The sequence below is a fragment of the Ornithorhynchus anatinus genome, chromosome 5 (genome assembly GCF_004115215.2).
Source record: "Ornithorhynchus anatinus isolate Pmale09 chromosome 5, mOrnAna1.pri.v4, whole genome shotgun sequence".
Classification (NCBI taxonomy): Eukaryota; Metazoa; Chordata; class Mammalia; order Monotremata; family Ornithorhynchidae; genus Ornithorhynchus; species Ornithorhynchus anatinus.
In genome coordinates, this window is record NC_041732.1 from 30,168,709 (window position 1) to 30,180,410 (window position 11,702).

At 46.5% G+C, this 11,702-nt stretch overlaps 1 protein-coding gene across 1 annotated transcript in view; it reads right to left on the bottom strand.

Annotated features, from left to right (window-relative positions):
- The window catches only part of ADAMTS17 (ADAM metallopeptidase with thrombospondin type 1 motif 17), a 368,163-nt gene extending 356,842 nt beyond the window's left edge, over nt 1–11,321 (bottom strand). The window contains exons 1-2 of the mRNA XM_029066734.2: nt 11,153–11,321; nt 8,938–9,251 (exon numbers count right to left, since the gene is read on the bottom strand). Of these exons, the coding sequence (XP_028922567.1) occupies nt 8,938–9,251; nt 11,153–11,231 (393 nt within the window). The 5' untranslated portion in view covers nt 11,232–11,321. The remainder of the gene's footprint in view (nt 1–8,937; nt 9,252–11,152) is intronic.
- Between the last annotated feature and the right edge of the window lie 381 nt (nt 11,322–11,702).

The window sequence follows — 11,702 nt, forward strand, 5'->3', positions numbered from 1 at the left end:
GGATAATAATAATTATAATGGCATTTGTTAAGACCTTACTATGTGCCAAGCACTGTTTTAAGCACTGGGAGGTGTAGAAGGTAATCAGGTTGTCCCACATGGGGCTCACAGTCTTCATCCCCATTTTACATTTGAGGTAACTGAGGCACAGAGAAGTGAAGTGACTTACCCAAAGTCACACTGCTGACAAGTGGCAAAGCAGGGATTAGGAGCCATAACCTCTGACTCCCAAGCCTGGGCTCTTTCCACTGAGCCATGCTGCTTTTCAATCAGGTTGTCCCATGTGGGGCTCATACTTTTAATCCCTATTTTACATATGAGGTCACTGAGGCATAGAGAAGTTAAGTGACTTGTCCAAGGTCACACAGCAGACAAGTGGCAGAGCTGAGATTATAGAACCCACGTCCTCTGACTCCCAAGTCTGAACTCTTTCCACTGAGCCCCACTGCTTCTCTATCTAGCCCAGCCCTTAGAACACTGCCTGGCACATAGCAAGCGCTTAACAAATACCATAATAATTATTATTACTCTCCCAAGTACTTAGAGTGCTCTGCACACAGTAAACACTCAAATAGCATTGATCGACTGAAGTAATCGCGGAGACCTGGGGATGGCAAAAGGCTCATGGAAAACAGTCTCTCCACCTAGCAAATTGAACAGCAATAGGGCTCAGACTTTTTTCGGAATAAACCACCACTCCCTGAACTGAGTTGTCCTGACCTTTCCACCCACTTTGAGAAAACCCAAAGACCTAAAGATCTAAGCAGCTATCTGTGGAGATGGCATATTCTTCCAGCATCAAATCTGATCAAGAGACACACAAAGCTCAAGAAAAAGACAAGCCCTGAGGGCCAGGCAGTGGTGAATGGAAACAATGCTTGCAGGATTAATAGCAGCCACCATTGGAAATTAGGTTTTAATTGGTTCAATCAGCTCCCACTGAAACCTCATTCATAAAAGGAAGCTCCATTTTCCAAGAATTAAAGCCTTCCAAAAGACATTTTTCAGCATTGCCTAAAATGGTATAGAGAAAACCTAATACAATAACATTTTACTCAATGGCTCTTTAAAAAAAAATCTCACTGGGGTTATGCATTTATTTTGTTTGGATTTTTTAATATGGGTTTAAGAGAAAGTTGTAAATCTGGTGCTGACGTACTAAAAACAACATGACTACTCCTGAGTTGGGGCCAGCCATTCGCTCCTATGCCAAAAATATGTAAGAAAAATTTAGTTTCATCACCATCTAACATTAGCACAACTTTTTGGCACTGAGAAGAAAATAAATTTAAACCACTGTAAAAGACTTTGTGTTTTGCATTTTACTCAACCCGAGAAACTTCTCCCTCGAGGGTCTAAAGGGATAAACAGCTAAATAACTGTATATCGCATAATGAGCGAGGTCAATTCTCCATGTCTCCTAGCCACAAGACCTTCTGGTTCTCCCTATCTCTCAAGGTCTTAGTGAGTGTAACTGACTTTAACTTAAGACACCTGACTGTGATGGAGAGACGAGCTGGATGCAAGAAACTCCCCACCTGACCTCTGAAGCAGGGATCTGTAGGGCATGTTAGCACAATTTTAAATGTCAGTAGTAATAGTATTTATTAAGCACTTGCTAAATGCAGTCTTGTCTGTGCTAGGTTCTGGGGAAAAGTATACAATATACACTTAAACTTTTAGGTTTTTAGCCCCACAAGTGACAGGGACCATGTCTAATTCCCACCCCTGGCATCCTCTCCCGGTGCTTAATATAGTGCTCTACATACAGTAAGTGTCTAATACTATGGCTATTACTCTGCAGGTGTGAATTAGAGACAGGGCTTGTCCCTTAAAGGGCTTAGCAAGTCAAAGCTGAAAATTGTGACAAACAAAATGTTACAGTTTCCTGGTGCTGGCAGTCAATTGTATTTACTGAGGGCTTACTGTGTGCAGAGCACTATACTGAGCACTTTGGAGAGTACGATGTAACAATATAACAGACACATTCCTTTCCCACAACAAGCTTACAGTCTAGAGGGGGGAGACAAACATTAAATACATACATTACAGATATGTACATAGGTGCTGTGTGGCTAGGAGGTGAATAAAGGGAACAAGTCAGGGCGACGAAGAAGGGAGTTAAAGAAAAGGAAAAGAGGGCTTAGTCAGGGAAGGCCTCTTGGAGGAAATGTGCCTTGAATAAGGCTTTGGAGGCGGGGAGAGTAATTGTGTTGGATATGAGGAGGGAGGGCATTCCAGGCCAGAGACAGGATGTGGGCAAGAGGTAGGCAGGGAGATAGACGAGACTGAGGTAGGATGAGAAGGTTAACACTAGAAGAGCTAAGTGGGTAGGCTGGGTTGTACTAGGAGAGTAGCGAGGTGAGGTAGGACAGGGCAAGGTGATTGAATGGTTTAAAGCCAATGGTGAGGAGTGCTGTGATTTTTATCTTTATGATTTCTGTCTTCAGTGCTCTGTCTCTGCAAGATTAACACATACTACAGGTTTTCAACTGGTAGGCGAGAATTAGGGAGCATGAGTGCAGCAAGAACCTCGTGCCATAATAATAATAATAATGATGTTGGTATTTGTTAAGCACTTATTATGTGCCGAGCACTGTTCTAAGCGCTGGGATAGACACAGGGGAATCAGGTTGTCCCACGTGGGGCTCTAAAATGCCAGCAGTTCTTCCAGGTGGACTCAGAGCTCTGAGATTGCCATGTTGAGGGACTTGGAGAGCAAATGAGACTGCATGAGAAGGACAGAGTCAACATGGAAGTAGTTATGAGCAGCCCTGAAGCTTAAAAAAATGCATTAATGTATCCTTCCACTACATCACACTTACCTCCTACTGCTCATTCCCCTTCTCTTGTACTGTCCAACTGCCACTCATTTTTCTACCATTTTCCAGTTCCCAGGCATCCAGGGAATCACTGCACCCACAATGCCATTCTGGATTTTTTTTTTTAATGGTACTTGTTAAGCATTTACTACATGCTAAGCACTATACTGAGTGCCAGGGTTTATACAAGATAATCAGGCTGGACACAGTGCCTGTCCCACAAGGGCCTTATACAGTTTAAGTATCTCAGACCATTTCGCTTTTTTTAAAAATGGAAAACTCCTTAGGCTAAGGGTTTGTTTTTTGTTTGAAAGTAATTTCATTAATCAGGCTAGGTATATTTAGCATCAATTAATGATGGTTACTTACCTAGGTTGGACTTTTACATTCCCCACACCTCTCATTATGAGATGTTAGCTACAACTAAATCCTATTTAGCTGGATTTACTGAAGTGTTAACATTCAAAAATTACTTTGCACAACAACATTTCAAGACTCCATTGATGGATGCCTTTTGTAACATACTGTCACCAACTCTCCAGTCTGACAAAATGAGTCATTTAAGCACAGATGGCCAGAGTTTCAGGAACATCATTCATCAGACTGACCAGTTAGTCAGTCAATTGTATTTATTGAGCACTGTACTAAGCACTTGGGAGAGTACAACAGTACAATATAACAAATTCCCTGTCCACAATGAACTTAAACTCTACACCTCCATTTCTCATCCATTGTTGAGTGACCTGATATCTTCACTGCTGTCACTTTGGGCCTTAATTTCTTTATCTGAACAATGGGGACATTTTTATTTATTTTTTTAAAATATGGAACAGGTGAGTAAAAGGCTCAAGAAAGGACAGTGAAAATCCTGTTTCTTATGCTACGTGAGACTAAATCCATGATTTCTCCAATGGGTTCCTGAGCCTCCATTAGGATGAAAAGGACACTGCTTTGGGGAAAACTTTGTTTTTCCAATACCAAGTCATCTCCCAGAATGTCTTTGTCCTAGTGCCTGGGTAGAAGAAATCTCAGCTTTCAAAGTCAAAGAGATTATTCCATCAAACCAACCGGAGGTCTGAGAAAAGTTCTTTGCTTCACTTTCTTGTTCTGAGAACATAAGGGAGCTCTGAGCCCATAAGATCATGAGTCAGAGGACTGGAAACTTAAAGGGGGAAAGGGTAGCTCAACCACATCATCTCTTAAAAAGCCAACTATACAATTCATCCCACTCAGCAAGTGTCCATCTGGCTCCTTATCCACTCTCTGAGACAACAGACACCCGACTGGGTCATGGCCTTGGCAGGGTAGAATTGCTTGCTTTCTTGTGGCCTTTTTGTGAAAACTTTGCAAAGCTTGCCAACATCCCTCTGAAGATGAATAGGCTATGAAGAGCACTCTAGGCCCAACACAAGTAGGGCCTTCTGACTCTTTGCTTTCTCCCCTTTATAAGGAGAGGCAGAAAAAAGCCCCCTCCCTTAAAAGATTTCTTTCTGCAGTGCCTTTCCTCGTAAGACTTTTTAAATTTATTCCTCAGAGCTTAAGCCCCTTTGCCCTGCTGCATCCTACCACCTGTGACTGCTTCTTGCAATTTTACCAATCTTTTACACTTGTTTCCCCTTCCAGGAGGCACTGATGTCAAATTTCTTGAAATTGAGAGACACCAGAGATGTGCCTAAGGTAGAAACAACCTAATCAGGTTAAACACAGTCTATGTCCCCCATGAGGCTCACCATCTTAATCCCCATTTTACAGATGAGGTAACTGAGGCACAGAGAGAAGTGAAGCATCTTGACCAAGGTCACACAGTAGATAAATAGCAGATTCAGGATTAGGATCCAGCTCCTTCTGACTTCCAGGCATCTGCTCTAGCTACTAGACCATGCGGCTTCCCTATTTCATTAGTTGATGCCAAATTTATCTCAAAAATTAAGGCCACCCTCACCCTACACTAAAGCAAAATGGGGATGCCACTCACTGTGAGGCATTAGAGTATTCTAGGACAGTGCTTTGGACAAGGTTGTAATTTCTAGAACTAAGCCTTGATCTGTCCTGAGACCTGGGAAACTCTACTCAGATGTTTCCTTTAAATGACTCCAGTCCCACAGAGGAACAGGTGATTCCATTCACTCTGTGAATTTATTAGCTATGTCTTATTCCTTTCTTAATGCAAACATTGAATAAAATAGAATTGCAATTTGTCCCAGCAGCATCCTAGGTAGTTTGATAACTCATAAAACAGAAACAATTCAGTTTATGAATTACAGAATTCAAAGAAGTAATATTTACTTTCTGCTTTTTAAAGATTTTACTTTTGATGTGGCAATACTGCTCAATGAAGCTATTGTACAGGTCCTATTTCTAAATGCCTAGTCTTTAATTTCATTTCCTTTCCTCCTCTCCCCTTAGTTTTTTGGAAAGCAGTTCTTGAATGGATTCAACAAGGCATACCAAATAGGCAAAGGCACAGCTGTCGGTGATTTAAGATAAGATAAGACAGCACAGCTTCCCCTGCTACCTTCCCAGCTTCCCCCCTCCCACAAAAGGGAGAAAAAAAAAGTTTACATTGTCACTCAGAAACGGCCTAACAACTAGGATCTTGGATGGATTCCTTTATCTAAGGCACAGCGCCCTCCGATGGCACAAAGAAAAGTTCTGTCAATAGTCTGATCTGTGTTAAACTACTTCGCTTCTCAGATCTGATGCAAAATAAAGCATCCCGCCTTTTGGTAATGGCTGAAGATATCGTTTTCCGTATTTCCACTGGCAAATCTCCCACAAATATTGTACTTAATGAAAACGGTAAACCAAAAGGCATCAACTTTAACTCTTGAAGTTATTTCCTAAACTACAACAAATGGGATGCAGATGCCTCAGCCAGGTAAACAAGACTAGGCCCTACAGCAAAGACAGGAAACGGCTGGCAAGCACAGTTCTTCTTAAAACCTGATGGGTCGTGGTCCATGTCACAAGTTTGGTTACACATTTTTCTCTGGTCTTATCTAAGCTTGATGACATGGTCAAACTTTTTTGGGGGGGTGTTATTTCTTCACGTTATTTGGCTTGAGTGCTTACTTCATGCAGAGCATTATATTAAGTGCTTGGGAGTCCCTCTCTGGCCTCCACAGATCTACCCCACTTTCTCCTTCCAAATCCAACTACTCCACCCACCTCAGTTCACTGGAAGCATTTATCTCCCTCCCAGGCCACTACTCCATGGATGCTCCAAAGAAGCCTGGTTTTTCCAAATCTCGTTCTATTCCAGAACACAAGAACCAACCAAAAACAGAAGGCAACTGAGAAGCAGCGTGGCCCAGTGGGAAGAGCATAGGCCTGGGAGTCAAAGGACACAGTCCTCCATCCTGACTCCTCCAGTTGTCCACTGTGTGATCTTGAGCAAGTCACTTAACTTCTCTGTGTCTCAGTTACTTCATCTGGAAAAATGGGGATTAAGACTTTGAACCCACATGGGACATGGACTGTGTCCAACCTGATTAACTTGTATCTATCCGAGTGCTTAATAAAGTGACTGGCCCATAGTAAGGGCTTAACAAATACCATTTACAAAGAAAAAAAAACAAAAAACCTGAGTGGGGATCTCCTAAATTCTTACCTTACCCTCCCCTTCCCTGCCTTCCTTTCCCCCAGGGCACTGCTGACATTATTTGGAAGAAACCAGTAGTGATATTTTCCCTCCAAGTCAGAGAGCCAGCCCTCTCCCACTTTCCCCTTATCTACCCCAACTCCATATTTCACCACAGTTTAATAGTTTGCTAGTAATTGCCTAGCTGGTGTTCAGTTCTGATGCGGACAAGAGTTAAGGACTGAATGTGGACTGAGGCAGAACAAAAAAGGAAAAAGCAGTTCCTGATGTGCGACTGACCCAGTGGGAGAACAGTTAGAGGATACAAAGGGGCTATAATAAAAACTTACCTACCGACTCAGATCGTAAACACCACAGGGGACCCAGGAATGACTACCAGCCAACAATATGAGCCGTTCTGGTCTGATACCAGACACCAGCTCCCTGGGAAAGGTCATCCTACAGACACTGCCTCAGAAGAATCCGTGTGCGGTCTAGAAGCCGGCTCCACGTGTCAGTAGCGTGCAAGTTCTAAGTTGGACAGAAGCTGGGAGTTTTCAGCCTTTCCGAAGAACGTTTCTGCCCCAAACCCAACCTGGCCTTGGAACGGGGGAACATGCTTGAATCGGTTCCACGTTGAGTAGTAGGTGGTGCCAGCGGTTAAGGGCCAAGACTAACTCGGGCAGAAGCTTTTATGAAAGGCAGCACGTCATGAGCCAGATGTATTTGTTCCCTGCCCACCTGATGCTTCAGAAGAGTCAAGGGAGAAACTGCCTTCCCGGCAGGTGGGGGAAACCCAGTGGACCCTCTCTCTGGACTCACATGGTCTAGATGTGATGCTAGAGATTGAGCTGAGTTCAGTGGGTGTGACCTCCTGCTGTTTTAGGAGATTGTAACTGACTCGCAAGGAATACTTTCCATATATAATAATAATAATGATGATGGTATTTAAGCGCTTGCTATGTTCCAAGCACTGTTCTAAGAGCTGACTGATATGTGTGTATATATATTTATCATGATATTTATTGAGTGCTTACCATGTGCAGAGCATGTACTTAGAGTACAATATAATAGAATGGCAGACATGTTCCCTGTCCATAAGGAGTTTACAGTCTAGAGGAGGAGACAGACTTTACATTATGGACATGTACATAAGCGTTGTGGAGCAGAGATCCAAGAGACAAATATGTACACACACAAACACCTGCCATCTTTGGAGAATGACAGATGAGCCACGGTCCTGAGACTCCTGAAGACCTTTGCAAAGGAATTGATTCTAGTGATAGTGCCTTTTGTAGGGCCCCTCACATTCCATATCGCTATCAGTTGGGGTCTTGCTGAGGCAGGAAGTGCAGCAGGTGAGCAACACACAATAGAGGGCTGGTTATCACATGCACCAGACACTCCCAGTGCACCCCTGCCATAAGTGAATGCCCTTTTCTCCTTTTACAGCCAACCTTTCTTTAGACAGCTGGGGGAAGCTTCTGTTGATTGTCAGGTGAGAGAGGGTTCTGACATCTTCTCTTTTCCCATTAAGGTCCTGTATACACAATAAATCCCATTGACTGAACCACATTTTTCACCTAGGCATATACCTATTTCTCACCAGATACCTTCATAGGTGCACATGTCATCACAGGGACAGATACTCATTCTCGGGAGCACTGCAAACATACACACACACAAACATACCAGCATGTCTGCTATGTGACCTTGGGCAAGTCACTTCATTTCTCTGGGCCTCAGTTGCCTCATCTGGAAAATGGGGATTGAGACTGTGAACCCCATGTGGGGCAGGGACTGGGTCCAGTCCGATTTGCTTGTATCTAGCCCAGTGCTCAGTACAGTGTTTGGCACAGAGTAAGCTCTTAATACATACCATTATTGTCATTATCATTATTATCTGGAGCACCTTGGGGGGAGCCACATTGCACAGGGATGGGAAGAAGGAGAGAGGAAGGAGGGCTGGGGGAAGAAAGCAGAGAGGCTTAGTGGCAAGAGGCTGGGTTTGGGAGTCAGAGGATGTAGGTTTGCCACTTGTCTGCTGTGGGACCTTGGGCAAGCTGCTTAACTTCTCTGTATCTCAATCACCTCATCTGTCAAATGGAGATTAAGACCGTGAGCCCCAGGTGGGAACGACCCCATGACCTCATATCTACCGGAGAAGCAGTGTGGCTGGGTTGAAAGAGCCCAGGCTTGGTAGTCAAAGGTCATGGGTTCTAATCCCGGCTCTGCTACTTAGCCAGCTGTGTGACTTTTGGGCAAGTCACTTATCTTCTCTGTGCCTCAGTTACCTCATCTGTAAAATAAGGATTAAGACCGTGAGCCCCAAGTGGGACAACCTGATCACCTTGTATCCCCCGCCAGCGCTTAGAACAATGCTTTGCACATAGTAAGCCCTTAACAAGTACCGCCATTATTATTATTACTACCCCAGCGCTTGGAAGGGTGCTTGGCACAAGGTAAGCGCTTAACCAATAGCATCATCATACTCATCACCACTACCACCGTTATTATTACTATTGTTATTATTACCAGTCCTCCGCAGGCGCTGACGGAGGCAAAGGAATGGTCGTAGCCCAGCACGTGTCCGGTGTAGAAGCAGCGCTGGGGCCTGGGCAGCAGGGTCCGGGCCTCCCCTGCCTCCTCTACCACGAAGTCCCGGGAGAGGAAGCGCAGGTCCCGGTGCAGCTGCAGGTAGAGGTCCCGTCCGAAGGCCGGCAGGTGCAGGAGGAGGCCGCCGGGCTGGGGGGCTCGGACTCCGGGGTCCAGCCCTCCCGGCAGGTGAGTGTCCGCAGGCCGCAGCCGCCGGGGAAGAACCACTTGCAGCTCCGAGGAGGCTCCGGAGGCTGTGGGGAGGAGAACAGCCCCCCCAGAGTAAGCGCTTAACAACTACCAGCATCATTATTATTATTATGAAGAAGCAGCGTGGCTTAGTGGAAAGAGCAGGGCTTGGGGGTCAGAGGTTGTGGGTTCTAATCCTGCCTCTGCCCCTTGTCTGCTCGGTGACCTTGAGCAAGTCACTTCACTTCTCTGGGCCTCAGTTCCCTCATCTATAAAATTAAGGCTGTGAGCCCCACATGGGACAACTTGATTGCCACATAACTACCTCAGCACTTAGAACAGTGCTTGGCACATAATAAGCGCTTAACCAATAGCAGCGTGGCTCAGTGGAAAGAGCATGGGCTTGGGAGTCAGAGGTCATGGGTTCGAATCCCAGCTCTGCCACTTGTCAGCTGTGTGACTATGGGCAAGTCACTTAACTTCTCTCTGCCTCCGTTACCTCATCCGTAAAATGGGGATTAAGACTGTGAGCCTCCCGTGGGACGATCTGATGACCCTCTATCTACCACAGCGCTTAGAACAGTGCTCTGCACAAAGTAAGTGCTTAACAAATACCAACATTATTAATAGCATTATTATTATTATTATTAATGCATCTGGCCCCAGCTTCAGCCTCCAGCCCGGGGAGGGGGAATCTTGATCCAGGCTAAGGGTGAGGAGAGTCTGTTTCGAGCACTGTCCCAAGCGCTTAGTAGAGTGTTCTGCACCCTGCAAGGGCTCAATAATGACGATTAGTAATAATACAGTGATCAATTGGCCCATCCTCAATGGGCTCTCTCTTCTGTCTAGCAAAACTTTCCCCTAGTCCCGTCTCCCCTTCCCCTCCAAATCTCCCCTTTCCCCCAAATCTCTCCTTCCCCCCAAACCTCTCCCCCTCTTGCACTCCCCACCCCTAAACGAAGGACTTTTCCCTCTCCTTTCCCGAAACCACACACGTTGCCCTTTGCAGCTGCTAACCCAGTCTCTGAGCCAGGGGAAGGGGGGAAAAAGGCCTCCAGCATCAGGCCAACTTCTGTGCAAGTGAAGGCTGCGGGAGACTCCGCGGGTCTGAAGCCTCTTTGGCCCTCGGAAAAGAGCCGGCAGACCAGAGGACCGGGAAAAAGAGCCAAAGAGCTCCTCGGGCACTGTCCCGTTCCCCACCAGCTGCTCCTTTCCCCTTTCCCCACACTTTCCCCCCCAGCCCTGGGCTTTGACAGGAGGGAATGGCAATCCGCCCCTCTCCACCCAGGGCCAATTTCGGCCGCTGCTACTGCTGGGGATAGGAGGGCCGTCCTGCACTAGCAAACCCCTGGGACAGAGGGAGGGAGGGGAGAGAGAGATGGGAGAGGAAGAGGGGAGACGGTGAGGGCAAGGAAAGAGGAGAGAAAAGAAAAAGAGGAAAGAATGGGAAGGGCAATGCATCAGCAAACCTCTGGGACAGAGGGAGGGAGGGAGGGAGGGAGGGGAGAGAGAGATGGGAGGGGAAGAGGGGAGACGGTGAGGGGAAGGAAAAAGGAGAGGAAAGAAAGAGAAGAAGAAATAAAAAGAGGAAAGAAAGAGACGAAAGAATGGGAAAGAGGAATGCACCACCAAACCCCTGGGCAGAGGGAGGGAGAGAGAGAGAGATAGGAGGGGAAGAGGGGACACGGTGAGGGGAAGGAAAGAGAAGAGGAAAGAAAGAGAAGAAGAAAAGGAGGAACGAAAGAGAGGAAAGAATGGTAAGAGGAATGCACCAGCAAACCTCTGGGACTGAGGGAGGGAAAGAGAGAGAAAAAGATGGGAGAGGAAGGAGGGAGACGGTGAGGGGAAGGAAAGAGAAGAGGAAAGAAAGAGAAGAAGAAAGAAAAAGAGGAAAGAAAGAGAAGAGGAAAAAATGGGAAGAGGAAAGACTGGAAAGAGGAAAAAAAAAGAGGAAAGAGAGGGCTACCTGCGCTGGTGTCCGGTCCCCAAAACAGTAGCAGCAGCAAAGGAAATAAAAGGAGGGGCAGGAGGGAACCGTCAAACATTGTATTTCGGAGAAGTCTTGTCTGTTGCAGAGGAGGAGCGGGAAGAGGAGGAGGAGGAGGCGGTAGTGGCGGCGGCGGCAGATTCCCCAGCTGGAGTGAAGCCCTCCAGCCTTCGGAAAAATTAATTAGCGCTGCGGACAAATTCAACGTGGTGCATCCCCGACCCCGCCTCCTCCCCGGCCCCGGGAGGAGATTGGAGGTGGCGTCCCCATCGCTCCGCCTCCTGATGGCCGATTGGCCGGGGGGCGGAGAGGGGCGGGTAAAAAATAATAAAAAAAACCCCAGGTTCGATGGTTATGTTGTAAGCGCCCCTTTTTTTTTTTACACGTGGTTTCTTTGCAGTGACGGGGCCTGGCGCCAGGTGGCGCGCGCGAGTCCCTTCAACCTGCCCGGGACGGCGGCGCCCCAAAAGCCATTTTTCACTCCGGGTGCAAGGCCAGGTTGAAGCATCGTAGACGAAGAAGGAGCTCG